Genomic DNA, 14,060 nt, shown 5'->3' on the forward strand with positions numbered 1-14,060 from the left:
GCCACGGAGGTGTGGCTGTAAGGAAGCCGCCCTCTCCGCTCCGTGGTCTTGGCAGGGTTGAGTCGCCCCCGGGCTTATGGGCCGCGACCACGCGGTCCGCCCATGCTGCCCGGGGTCCGGGTCCTGGGCTCGGGCCCAGCAGTAAAGACCCCGGTGAGACCCATCTTCCTGCCTGCCTGTGCGCCCTGAGCCCCAGTGACTTTCGCACATCGTTTAAGCACGCATTGAATTTTATTCTCACGTCATGGAGCAAGTTGATTACCTCGTCTCATGTCCCTAAAATGAAGCGGAAAATGAGCTTTCAGCACGGGACGCCGAGGCGAAGGGAAGACGTGCTTCCAAGTGCATCCAGGCTGAACCTGCGCCCAAACCAATGGCTTTTTGCGCGTTAGATAGGAACCAGCTACCTTTCCGTCCGCTCATGAGTAAAGCTCCGTTGTTACACGGAAGTGACCTCAGGGCCTAATTTTGAGACTTTAACAAAGAAAAGATGCCCTTTGCTGCTTCAGAACATCCCGAAGCTCGTATTGGCGGAGCCGGCTGGGTGATGGCTTCTGCACACTCAGTTCCTCTCCCACCCAGCCCCCAGTGCCTTCCTTAGGCCCGCGTCTGAGAAAGGCTTCCTTCGGATGTGCTGTTGCTCTGGCAGCTGCGATGATGTCCTTAAGGCCTTTAAAGGAAGGCCCTTCCCTTGAGTGCCCTGGTGCTCAAAGATGGAATCTTCCCTCTACTTAGAAATCACAACAGCTCATAATTACTTTTTAAATGGGGTAAAATGCCCTTTGAAAACCGCTAATTGGTGTCATTATTGACGTGTCCTTATCTTACTAAAGGCCCAAGTCCTGTGAGTTTTGGAAGCCCAGAGCTGGAGGACAAAGGTCACAGTGCAGAGGCCAGGGGCTCCCTGGTTATCTGATCCCCCCAGTGGGACAGCCTGCTGCCGCCTCCGGTTTAGCTGGATGAAGTCTGGCCCAAACGTTAAATCCTCCGTTCCACTACAAATCAGATTTTCCTCCTGCCTCCACCCCACCCCACCCATATTTAGTGCTAAATGGTTCTGCCTGTGACCTTCCTGTCCCCTTGCCTCTCCGTGGGCAATGGCAACCCATTGCCACGAATGACAATAATCAGTTTCCAACTGCCCCCTCTTCAGCGGTTCTCCCTCAGCACATGCATCTCTCCTGCTGGCTTTGCTTACAGACAAGGCCTGAGCTGCTGGGGCCCGAGGCCTTGCAGAGCTGGCCTACCCTGCTTTCTTGGGAGCAATTCCCACTGCTTCCCGGCAGGCTTCTCCCCACGCTAGCCGTCCAGGTTCTGGGCCTTCTGAATGCATCCAACATTCAGCCCAGGTTCTGTCTAGTCTAGGAGTCCTCGGAAGTGACCCCTGGAATGAATGGTCCCAAGGCTGCATCATGGCTTACTGTGTGAACTCTTCCCCACAGACATTCACCATGTCTATTCTGAAGGTGCACGCCAGGGAGATCTTCGACTCTCGTGGGAACCCCACTGTTGAGGTGGATCTCTACACCGCAAAAGGTATGTATGTGCCACCTGTTTCTCTAGTCCAGTGGTTCTCAACCTTCTGGCGTGTGCAGGAAGCAGTCTATTGCTGAAAGAACGCCTTTCTTGCCCGCACCTGCTGGTAGATTGTGATTCCTGGCTGGGGATGGGGGGTTGTAAGGCAGGAGTCCTGGTCTTGCTGTGTCCCTTGACCCTAAATAGGCCTATCAGTGGTTTGCTTCCAAGCTTGATGTGACCAGATCAGCAAATGCACATGGGACTATAGCACTGTCAGCTTGTTTCCAGAAATCGCTCTCTAACCAGGGATCGGGAACAGGCTTCACTTTGGGGTGTGGGCTGTTCCAAAGGCTCTTAGCTATCCCTAGGGAGAGTTGGCTCACATGGAAAAATAGGATGGGGACTCTTAAAGTTCCTCTGTAGCCTGTGTGACCTCCACCAATGCCTCAGCTAGCTTCTAAGTGGGCATTGTGGGTGAGGTTGGAACAGGAGGTTGGGTGGAATCGCTCAGTGTGCTGAGCACGTGAACACCTGCCAGTCAGAGCTGAGTCACACCTGTGACTCACGGGCCAGGCTGAGGAACCTCCGGCCCTTCCCGCCCTGGCCGCCTCCTCTCCACCGTGTCCAGGAAGAGAAAGCCCTAGAGTCTAGATGTCATTGGACAAAAGTCCGCCTGTGTTCTACCTCTGGTTGCCCACTGTGGTGGGCGTTCTCAGAGTGGGGTTCCCTCTGAGCTGGGGCGTAGGGTGCGTGCATGGGCGCTCCCAGGATGCCCAGGATTTCCTTGCCTCTTACGGGGTTGGCTTGCTTTAGTCAGCCGGTGGAACTTTCCACTGGGAAATTAATGGGCTCGAAAAAACAACGAAAAAAGATCCAGTACACTAGAAGAATGTTGGGAGTGGGGTCATATTCTTTGAAACATTTTATGACTAAAATTAATTTTTTTAAAATTTAAATAAATGGAACTTTCCTTCTTGTGTGTCTTAACCCTTTTCAGATAAAACAGGAAATAGTAGATTTGTTAGCCTTTCATCACTTCTTCCTTCCTTAGAATTTATTTTCTAGAGCAGCTTTACGTTCACAGCAGAGTTGAGCAGAAGGTATAGAGTTCCCGTGTAGCCAACCCACTTCCCCCACACGAGTGGTCCATTGCTTCTAGTCAAACCTGCCCCACACTTGTCACCCCAGGTCCCTGGATCACATTAGGGCCATCTTGCTTTCGTCCCTTCTTCACCTGGTCCAGTGCTTGATGGATAGAGCCAGGCCTGTGTCAAGAAGAATGTGTGTCCTGCTCGCACAGTCATGGCAGCGACAGGCATTCGAACACACCATTTGATTACAGTGCCCAGCTGATATTTTTCTCTGTTCATTTGCCTTCACACCCACCAGTTCTTCACAGACCTCCCGTGGGGAAATGCCTCACACTTTCAAGAAGATTGAGGAGACTGTCTGCCCTGTGTGGTCAGACCTCCTCGGTACCGACCTTGACACTGTCTCCCAAGCTTTGCATTTTCCACTCCACACTGCAGGCTTCGCTGGGTGGCTGGGTTCTGTATCTGCAGACGGTGGTTCCGTGCTTGACTGTGTTCTGGTCTTAAACTCTGCACTTTGGTATCTGGATTCCTATCCTGCTTCCTGGCTTCCTGTTCTGCAGAGAACCCCCAAGTGGCACTACCCCTGGTTAAACTGGAACGGCCGAGCCATAGGGATTCCTCTTAAGCCAATACTTTCTTTTTTTTTTTTTTTTTTTTTTTACTCAATATTTCAATTCCCATGGAAAGATGCATGTTATATGAGATTGATTTCCTTTATCATGTATATTTTTGCGAGACATATATGATACATATATATTTATATATATGATATATATATCACCAAAAAATGAAATAGAGTCAGGAGAGGGTAAGTGGTAATGCCTCATACCAACTTTCCCAAAGTAACCTGGGTGATATTTGTCGAAGTTGATCCTGTGATGATGCAGGCCGCCAGCATTCCCGCGGCCCCCCGGGTGCTTCCTGTGCTTGCCGATGCGGCCGTGGCCGTGGCCGTGGCTCACGTGGCCCCGAAGTTTGCGGGTCTTCCTCAGTCTGGATGGCATGTTGGTGGCCGAGTTGCAAGAGGGAGCTTAAGCCAATACTTTCAAGACTTGAAAGCTGGCGGCCGGATCTCAAGGTTGTCCAAGGGTGGCTTAGCAACAGGGCCCTGCAGCTGGACTGGCTGGAATACCTCAGAGTGTTGCTGTTGATTATGAGTTGAAATTATACTATCTTGGAGACATTGAATTTAAATGTTCAATTTACTCCCTCTTTTTAAGTTTCAACTTGAACACAGCTGCTAGAAAATTGTAAAGCCCCAAAAGTGGCTCGCGTGTTCTATTGGGCAGTGCTGCTGGCATGGGCCTGAGATCAGCTGTAGGCACCAGCTATGCGAGCTCCTTAGAGACCCAGACCCACAGAGCTCCGTGTTGGCACTCTGCATTTTTGCAAGATCCCCAGAGAAGACGTGCACATTACAGTTTGAGAAGCTCTGTCTAGAGCTTTTTCTTACACTCAAGGACTTCATCAGCTTCCCTGTAGGGTCTGCCTTGCAGAATCAGGCAAACTGAAAGGCAGGAAGCACAGAGAGTCTGAGTCTCCCAGTTGGAGGAAGGAAGTAACAGTGTTTTCTAATAACCCGTGTCATCGGTGGGTGGGGGCCGGGTGAGGGCTGTAACTGTTGCCTAACCGTCACTGTTTCATTCCCTCTCCCTCACCACCCAGGTCTCTTCAGAGCTGCTGTGCCCAGTGGTGCCTCAACTGGTATCTACGAGGCTCTAGAGCTTCGCGACAATGACAAGACGCGCTATCTGGGGAAGGGTAAGCGTCGGCGCCCACAAGCTGCCTCGAGCGTGGCTGCGCCTAGGCTTCTCTTAGAGAGAGGAGGCGGGAGGGGGGAGGTCGGGGGTGGGGGAGAGAAACACCAGTGTAAGAGACAAGCATCAACAATATACACCCTGACTGGGCACCGACCCCGCGACCCTTCCGGTGCATGAACTCTCCAACCACTGCGCCACATCGGCCAGGGCTGGGGCAAGCCTTACAGTCTGTTTCTATTGTGGCTTGTCTCCAGTCTGTGAAACTCCTGGGTAGGCCAGGGAACCTCTGGATAAGAAGTCATGTTCATTAATACTAACAGAAAGCCTTGCCCGTCTCCCGGGAGGGCTCTGAGGGCTCATTCTGAGCGCTGACCATCCGCCCCTGCGGGGTCTAGGAGGGAAGTATCTGGAAGGTCTGGCTAACGGCGGCTTGTCAGTGTGCAGCTTGATCTTTGTTAACTGATCCACAAGCATCGCTCGGCAGGGCTGGCCTCTGGGGGCTAGTCACCGCGCTCACCCCAGGGGCAGAAACTGGTTCTTCCAGAGAGACAGAATCTTACAGAGACACAAAAAAATCTCCATTTGCCCTGGAAGGACAAATATGAAAAGTCCAAGAAGCCTGCGGGGGCGGGGCATGGGCCCGGGCCTGGCCATGGCGCTGTAGGCAGGCATTGTTCTCAGTCTGCCCCGTGGTCTGTCGGCGAAGGGCCCTCCCACGGGTTACGGTGGCTCAGGGCCCAGGCCTGTACTTGTCTGAACCGGGACAGTGCTGTCTGTGCCTTGATTGTAATGAGGGCGAACTCAGGCCCTGCAGTATTCTCCCGCCTTCTGTGTCCTCTCTCCCTCACTGTCCTTCACAGCCTTTCTCTTCTGTTCTTTTCTCCTTCTCTGTCGATCTCCACTGGTCAGGTGTCTCCAGACCCGTTAAGTATATTAATGAGTTCCTGGCGCCTGCCTTGTGCACGCAGGTAACGCATTGCACGCCCTTGAGTTTTGCAGCTGGTGTTTCCAGTGCATGGTCTTGCCAACTAACCGCCCCTCAGACACTGAGGTGTCTGCTCTGTGTGCGGCTCTAACCCGGCTCGTAGGTGAGCACTGAGCCTGGGCCGGAAAGTCCTTTGATTTCGGGGGGAGAGAGAGATGGGATTTGAAGGAGGTGCCACTGAAGGTCTCTGCTGGGCTTCGGACTAGCTGGGTTCGCGTCTGGTTCTCAGCAATGCTGCTCAAGCCTGTTTTCATTAATGTCAGTAATTGATTTGATTGCTCCTTCTAGGTGTCTCCAAGGCTGTTGAGCACATCAATAAAACTATTGCGCCTGCCCTGGTTAGCAAGGTAGGACCTGCCTCCTGGTAACGAATAAATATTAATGCCATCAGAGCTCTCCCGGGCCAGTGGGCTCCTGTTTATGGAGGAGCTCATTCTGAGCGCTGAAGAAGCCGGTTGGACTCCCTGTCAGCAGGAGAATAATTTTGCCATTTTAACCAACTCCCTGTGTGTCCACAACTAACAGTGCATGGAATTGGGGGTGGAGGGGGGGGCTGCCTTACAGCCCTGACTGCCCTCCAACTATCTTGCCCTTTGGGGAGTTAACATCCAGGGGTGTTGGGCGTAGTGTCCATGTGACTGACTCATTTTTCATGAGCTGTGGAATTATTTATTATATTTCTACTGACGTAACAGTTGAGCTCTTGTTCAGTCTTACTTGGGACCTCAATACGTAAACATATTAGAAGTAGAGCTGCTGTTGGTGAAGTAGGGCTGGGACCAGAAGCCCGACCTCAGCAGGGTTATTCCTCCCTCCATGGCTCCTGTGGCCCTTGCACAAGGGGGTGATTTGAAAGCCCCTGGCTGGAGACGTTCTCACGGCCCAAACCCTCCACAGCCGCCTCGTCTGTTCTCGGCTGTGGTCCCGCCCCTCAGAATGCAGCCTGCATGCTGGTGGCTTATTTTGGCCTGGCCTTCATGCACTCTGTAACTAGTCCCAGTTTCTTGTTACTGCCCTGCCGGCAAACAGCCCTGTTCTTTGTGCCCTTACTGGCATGACTAACAGTGCGCGGGGCTCTCCTGGGCATTTTTTCTCTTGGGGAGGACATAGTCGATTTAACTCGCAGTGAGGGTTGGTCCCTGAAGCCAGCTGCTTAAGTAACTTGACTTTTCCCACAGATGTCTTGTCAAAAAGCAAAAGGTACCAAGTTGTTAACATGGCATAATGGAGTTACATACAGTTTTATGTTAGAGTTTTCTAGAAGGAACTATAAATAAAATGATATATTGTTATGATTCAATTATGAAGTTTTTAAAGTAATAATTTATTTAGCACAGACTGAAAGGGAACACAAACTTAAGAAAATCTTAAGAAATCTTACAAAAACACAACTAGAAAAAGTGACTTTAGCAAAGTTGTAGGATATAAGATCAATATAAAAAGTTTGTAAAACTTTTTAAGGTTTGTTTTATTGATATTAGAGAGAAAGGAAGGTAGAGAGTTAGAAACATTGATGAGTGAGAAACATCAGCTGCATCCTGCATACCCCGTACTGGGGATGTGCCCGCAACCAAGGTACATGCCCTTGGCCGGAATTGAACCTGGGACCTTTCAGTCCGCAGGCCGACGCTCTATCCACTGAGCCAAACCGGTTAGGGCAGTAATAATCAATTTTTATTAAAAATTGACATTGAGCCAGTTTTCAAGATACCAATTTTACTCATAATCTCTCCAAAAGTATTCACCTTGATCATTTATCAGCTGTTTTGCTAGATAATTTTGCAAGAATCCCATCTCCCAGCAGCTGCTGCATTTTGCGTCGTTGCGGATGGCCATGAGGCACCACTAGGTTGGAACTGCCTTTGAGTAGCTTGGCTCGTTTGAGCAGTGAATTGCTCATTATTGCCTGGGAAGTCACACTACTTGTAGTCATAACACCTAACTTAGCATCACAAGTTGATTCTGTCATGTAAAATGTGACTTCGGACTCCCTGAGCAGACTAACCTTTGCCCACAAGGATACCAGACCTTAGACATTCCTGGTGCTTAGAGAAATGCCTGATGGTATTAAAACAAATGCAGGGCAGTCTGTGTCTCCCGTTTTTCTCTGGGATGAAAGGAAGTTTTGTGCGGCTCCCCTTTGCCTGCCAAACAAATATATAACAGAACTGATGTGGACTTCACACAGTTCGTAACTTACATCGCTCCCATGACGGTGCAAAGGCCATGCAAATGGGGTGACCTCACTTCCTCTCCCTGTAGAAGCTGAGCGTCGAGGAGCAGGAGAAGATCGACAAGCTGATGATAGAGATGGACGGGACGGAAAATAAGTGTAAGTGGTCCAAGGGGGTCCTTGCTGGGAAGTGGCATCTCCTGGGATCGTGCAACCCTTTGGGGAGAGGTTACATAGTCCCTACCAGGGAACTACAAGAACATCTGTGGTCGCTCCGAATTTCCCTGCCTCGCCTTAGTCACAGCTTCAAATGTCAGGAGCATAACCAGGTGACAGCAGCACATCTGAGGGTTTCTCAAAGAGAGGAGCCCTTTATACGCAGGCCCATACAGTGAAAAGGGGATTTCTCAGGAAAAGGCAGGCGAGGCCCCCTGGGATGCAGTTTGCATTTTAGCTTGAACATGGGGAGTAAATGAGATGAGAGGAAAAGATTCAGCATCAACCCAAGGTGCACTTGCAGGCTGGGAGGCAGCAGGAGAAAGGCTAATGAGTAAGGCTCCCTCCATTTAACTCTGTTCTGTTCCAGCTAAATTCGGTGCCAACGCCATTCTGGGAGTGTCTCTGGCCGTCTGCAAGGCTGGGGCTGTTGAGAAGGGGGTGCCCCTGTACCGCCACATTGCTGACCTGGCTGGCAACACCGAGGTCGTCCTGCCAGTTCCGGTGAGTGGCTGCTTTGGGAGTTGAGCATCAGCTTCCTCGTGGGAGGACGAGGCAGGAGTCCTGGTCTTGCTGTGTCCCTTGACCCTAAATAGGCCCATCAGTGGTTTGCTTCCAAGCTTGATGTGACCAGATCAGCAAATGCACATGGGAATATAGCACTGTCACCTTGTTTCCAGAAATCGCTCTCTAACCAGGGATCGGGAACAGGCTTCACTTTGGGGTGTTGGGCTGTTCCAAAGGCCCTTAGTTATCCGTCATGAACTTGTCCACTTGTGGCTCCCAACATGGTGGTGCGAGCAGGCTCTGGCGGTCTCAGCAGCAGGCAACTCCTCTGCCACTTGCTAAGCGTGAGCTTGAGCTCGTGACTCAGCTTCCCTGTCCCCGGTCCTTTGTTATTGACTAGAGGCCTGATGCACGAAATTGGTGCAAGGGGCTCAGCCCTCGCAGCCCCAGTTTCGTCCAGATGACCTTCTGGACAGTCTTTCTGCTGTTCAGTCCAATTAGCATATTAGCTCTTTATTATATAGGATAGGGGGTGAAATCATACTTGCTGGGCTGTGTGCATTCACTGAGGAATAGCCAGTGCTAGAAGGGTGAGCGCCTCTGATGGCGTCCATTGGGGTTATCAGGGTGACCAGGGAGCTATCAGCCACACATGGCCACGCAGTTGGATGTCGGTGGCTTGCCATCTGGCAGGCTTCTCTGGACTGAGCCTGTACTTCTCTCTGCCGCTCCCAGGCTTTGAATGTCATCAACGGTGGTTCTCACGCTGGCAACAAGCTGGCCATGCAGGAGTTCATGATCCTCCCTGTCGGCGCCGCCAGCTTCAGGGAAGCCATGCGCATTGGGGCCGAGGTTTACCACAACCTGAAGAACGTCATCAAGGAGAAGTACGGGAAAGACGCCACCAACGTGGGGGACGAAGGTGGCTTTGCTCCCAACATCCTGGAGAATAAGGAAGGTGAGGCTCTGAAGGGCCCGTCCTGAGGTCTGCCCCACGTCCCCGTCTTACCCCCACCCCCTCGCCCCATCTGCGGGTCTTCCACACCCGCCACCCGGGAGCAGCTCTTTCCGCCTGCCTTCAGCAAGAGTCAGAGTGCAAAATTGCAGGGTTTGGGGAGGGATGTAGGAACAAGTACTTCATTTTATTTTTATTTTTTTTTTAAATATACTTTTTTGAGTTTCTACAGAGAGGAAGGGAGAGAGATAGAGAGCCAGAAACATCGATCAGCTGCCTCCTGCACACCTCCCACTGGTGATGTGCCCGCAACTCAGGTACATGCCCCTGCCCGGAATCGAACCTGGGACCCTTGAGTCCACAGGCCGACGCTCTATCCACTGAGCCAAACCGGTTTCGGCAAGTACTTCATTTTAGAAAAATAGGAATTTTCTATTGGACTTCTGAATAGCCTGGTGGTTTGCTTAAAGTGGGGTAGAGGCAGTTTATTCTCTTTTCTCTCTGGCGATGACAGGAATTAAAATCTCTATTCAGGGAGACACCGTCTGTTCAGAACTGTGATCAATAATATGTCGTTCCTTTAACCACAGGGATGCTCACACAAGCTGTTTTGCTGTGAATCCGTAGGCACAGAATTCAGCGTGAGAATTGAGTGGGGGGTACAGGAAGTCTTAGCACAAGAAGTCACGGTTGAGTGGTTTTATTTTGGAAGGAAGGGGGCTCAGGCTTCCTTGGTTACCTTCAAGGGCACCTGGTGGGAGAACACCCACCTGCTCTTCGGGTCACATAGGACAGTGATGGTGTCGGCCATTGGCCCTGCAAAATGGCCCTTCCATGGCTTAGCTTAACCGATTGCTTGAGGGGGTTGCTGTGGAACAGAGGCCACGTGTTTCAGTTTCCCTACGGGTAGTGCTGCCGCCTGAGCCTGAGCCCTGCAGACGACCCCATCCTGGGCCCCCTAACCAGCCTCCCTCTCGAATCCCAGCCTTGCTCTATTTAAAGCCCTGTGCCCGGGACAGCTGGTCTCGCTGGTCACTGTAACTGTGCCTTGGCCAACACAGCGTTCATTCCTGGTGCTAAGTTCAGGAGTGGCTGTCAGTGAGCCTCTTTTCTGAGTCAGGATTGGATTTCCCACTTGGTGGTGCGCTAGGGGTGCTGACCAAAGCAGAAAAGGGGAACCAGAATCCTTGAAACTGGTGGTTGGGGCCAGAGCCCCTCTTCGTTACGGTTCCCATGTGGCAGCTGTTAAAGAAAACTTTATCTCTACCTGACTGGTTTCCACATGTGTCACCGCCGTCTCTTTCCAGCCCTGGAGCTGCTGAAGAACGCCATCGGGAAAGCCGGCTACACCGACAAGGTGGTCATCGGCATGGACGTGGCTGCCTCCGAGTTCTTCAAGTCTGGGAAGTATGACCTGGACTTCAAGTCACCCGATGACCCCAACAGGTACATCACCCACGACGAGCTGGCCAACCTGTACAAGTCCTTCATCAAGGACTACCCAGGTGAGTGCTCCGAGCACCGTCCCCCTTCTCCAGCTGCCAAAGCCTGCGGTGCCGGCGCTGGTGTGAGAGTGGGTGGGCGGGCGGCCGGGCTGCAGCGCCCCCCTGGGGCTCTTCCGGTTCCAGTGCACACAGCGCAGGGGGCCTCATGGCGCCCAGGTGCCTGGTGCAGCAGAGGACTCAGATGGTTCTAAGTGCCAGTTTACACATTGGGGCTGCTTTCTGTCACTGTCCCAGCAACCTCCTGAGCAAATACTTCGTCATACCCGTGAGGAGAGAGCCTCGGTAGCCAGCCTGGGCCGGACGCTCCTCTGGCCCTGGGCTCATTTAATGTACACGGGATAGGTAGGGACTTTTATAAGAGAGGAACTGGGCACAGCAGTCAGTAAGTTGCCCAAGGGCACTCAGCATATGGTGGGGTGAGATTTCATACCAGAAAGGCTGCCGTTAAGCCCCTGCGTGTAACCGCGGAGCTAGATAGCCTGGTCAGGGCAGAGCCCAGATGCAACCCACCACGGGCAGGTGAGTGCCTGCTCACTAGTAACTGTGAGCCCCAGGGTTGTGTGTGGCCTTCCCAGGAGTGAGGGGAGCAGAGTGTTCTAACACATGAGCCGGAGCCATTCCTGCCCTCAGGTGAGGGGTGTGAGGCCAGGCTGCCGTCCGCAGGCTGGGCGCTCACACTGATGAGGCGTGTCCCTCCTCTCCTCAGTGGTGTCGATCGAAGACCCCTTCGACCAGGACGACTGGGAAGCGTGGCACAAGTTCACTGCTAGCACGGAGATCCAGGTGGTGGGGGACGACCTCACAGTGACCAACCCGAAGCGGATTGCCAAGGCCGTGAGCGAGAAGTCGTGCAACTGCCTCCTGCTCAAAGTGAACCAGATCGGCTCCGTGACCGAGTCTATTCAGGCGTGAGTGCCCCCAGGAGCAGCCCCACGCGGCAGGGGTCCGAGCTTCTGGGAGCTCCTCTCTGAGTAGGGGGCCCTCCTGCCTGGAGCTGTAACGGGGTTTCACATTGGAACTTGGAGTGGCTTGTGAAGTGAGCAGTGTCACCAAGGGCACTAGGGCCTTAGGCAGTTGTTGCCTAATCCTGATCCACTTCATTACCCAGACTTGTAATTTCATTTCTCCCGGAGAACGTCAGGGGAAGACAAGTCTCGCTCCCCTCAGGAAGCCTGAACCCAGGTGTTTAAATGTCACTAGAGGGCTGATGAGGTCCGCCCGGGGTCGCGTGAGTGCAGAGGGCGAGGGTCATCATCTCCCCAGGCCGCCTGCTCCTGGGTCCAGAGCCCTCCCTGGTCTCCTGCCAGGGGTGGTGAGTCACAGCATCAGGGCCAGGGGCTCCGGTGGAAATGGAGTCAGCGGCATCTGGGCTGTTTCCTGCTTCCAGGTGCAAGCTGGCCCAGTCCAACGGGTGGGGTGTCATGGTGTCCCACCGCTCCGGGGAGACTGAAGACACCTTCATCGCCGACCTGGTGGTGGGGCTCTGCACTGGGCAGGTAAGGAGCTCCCACAAATGGGGTCCTGGAGGCCCCTTTTTCATGTGTGTGTGTCTGTGTAGGTCCCTTTGTCCCCTTCTTCCTAGGGTCAGAGATCCCCCTTATATGGTTTTCTCGCCATAACACACTCCCCTTGCCCAAAATGTCTCCCAAGACTCGAGGCCCACTGTAAGCAAGCATGACCTGTCTTTTCTCCTCCAGATCAAGACTGGTGCTCCTTGCCGATCGGAGCGCTTGGCCAAGTACAACCAGATCCTCAGGTAAAGAGGCTGCCTGCCCTGGGTGTGGGTACTGCCCTCCACTAGGAGCTCCTGGCTCTGGGGGCCTGTGCAGTTCAGGGGCCTGAGCAGTGCCAGACTAGAGCAGAGATGGCTGCAGAACCTAAGGTGGCCTGTAGCATGGCCCCAAAGCAGGCCCTGGTTGGTACAATGCTGCCATCTGCTGGTGGTAGAGGGAACACTCCCCGTTGCACATGTAAAATTATAAAAGCCTCAATGATTTTATAACTCGTTTCTACCTCAATCCTGGGAAATTTTAAGCATAAAAGAAACATCACCCAGACTCGACAGCTGTCACTGTTCCTCCATGCTTGTCTCTACACCCTGCTTGTGATTTTAAAGCAAATTCCAAATGACTTAGGATTTCATGTACTTCAGCGTGTACCTTTTTCAGATCAGGATATTTTTTAGATAACTACGCTATCATTATGGTGCCCCAAATTAGTAGAAAGTCTATAATGTCAGCGCCACATTTTCATCTGTTCGGTATCCCGTGTTCACACTAAGTTCCCCTACTTCCTTCCCCATGCTGCTTGCTTGTTAGAGAAACTGGGTTTGCCTTTCATTTTTAAAGAAATAACAATTGAAACATTGAGGGGGTGGAGAGGAGGAGATGAGGCTGCAGATGGATGACAATCTGCCGAGTGGATTGGGCGGAAGGGAGCTGAGTGTTCTCAGTATCTCAGAAACGCTCAATTTTAGAGGATTCAAGAATAAGTTGTCTCGACTTCTCTGGGTGAGAAAACGTACTGAGTTGAGATTTGACTTCTGTGTTTCCCTCCCCCTCTATCCATCTGCTTCCCAAGAATCGAGGAGGAGCTGGGCAGCAAGGCCAAGTTTGCCGGCAGGAACTTCAGAAACCCCCTGGCCAAGTAAGCTCTGGGCAGGCGAGCCCGAGCCCCACGGTCACCAGTCGGCTAATTAGACCTCTGCTCCTGACATCTGCACGGGCAGCCCAAGGCCCCCAGCCAATACCTGCAGGGGCCTCTGCCTCTCCCCTCCCTGTGGTGTTCTCACTGCTTCTTAGAACTGCTACAAAGCCAAGCCTGACATCGGAACCCTGGTGGAAACCCTAGCCCTGTAGTCATGTGACTGGTCCAAATCATTGTTCTTCTCACCTCGCTTCTCAAGTGTCTGGAGCCAAGTGCATCTACATTGTAATCTCCGAGGTGTCCACAGGCAAGATCCCCAGTGGTTTTGTGTGCAAAATAAAGTCTTCAGTGTCCTTAGGAGTACTCTGTGCGTGTGTGAGTCTCTGTCCTTGTGTCGTGAACTCACGGGGTATTGCCATAGGCCTGCAAGAGTTAGAGGCTGTGCGTTGTGAAAAAAAGGACGAGGAGTTTATTGACATCTGCCCCTTGAAGTTTAGTGTTTATGTTTCTTCCCCTAATATAACTTGATCAGCCTATTGAGTTGTGCTTTAATATTCAGTTGAGACAAGGAGGCCCCCTGGTGGACAGACATTCTTAATGTTTGCTTTCCTCTCAGGATTTAACCCACAGAAGCACCTGTAGGTGAAGATATCTCTATTAAGAGATTTATCTCAAGGAATTAGCTTCTGTGATTGTAGGGT

The 14,060-nt window shown here is 52.2% G+C and overlaps 1 protein-coding gene across 1 annotated transcript; it reads left to right on the plus strand.

Moving 5' to 3' along the window:
* The first annotated feature begins 1,442 nt into the window (after positions 1-1,442).
* ENO1 (enolase 1, (alpha)) lies at positions 1,443-13,719 on the plus strand. The gene is made up of 11 exons (XM_006766752.2): positions 1,443-1,536; positions 4,278-4,373; positions 5,646-5,704; positions 7,620-7,689; positions 8,117-8,250; positions 8,989-9,211; positions 10,516-10,713; positions 11,420-11,621; positions 12,101-12,209; positions 12,411-12,469; positions 13,294-13,719. Exons 1-11 carry the CDS (start codon positions 1,452-1,454, stop codon positions 13,361-13,363), a joined length of 1,305 nt encoding a protein of 434 aa, XP_006766815.2. The 5' UTR covers positions 1,443-1,451; the 3' UTR covers positions 13,364-13,719.
* The last annotated feature ends 341 nt before the right edge of the window (positions 13,720-14,060 follow it).

The sequence above is a fragment of the Myotis davidii genome, unplaced genomic scaffold, assembly GCF_000327345.1.
Source record: "Myotis davidii unplaced genomic scaffold, ASM32734v1 scaffold299, whole genome shotgun sequence".
Lineage (NCBI taxonomy): Eukaryota > Metazoa > Chordata > Mammalia > Chiroptera > Vespertilionidae > Myotis > Myotis davidii.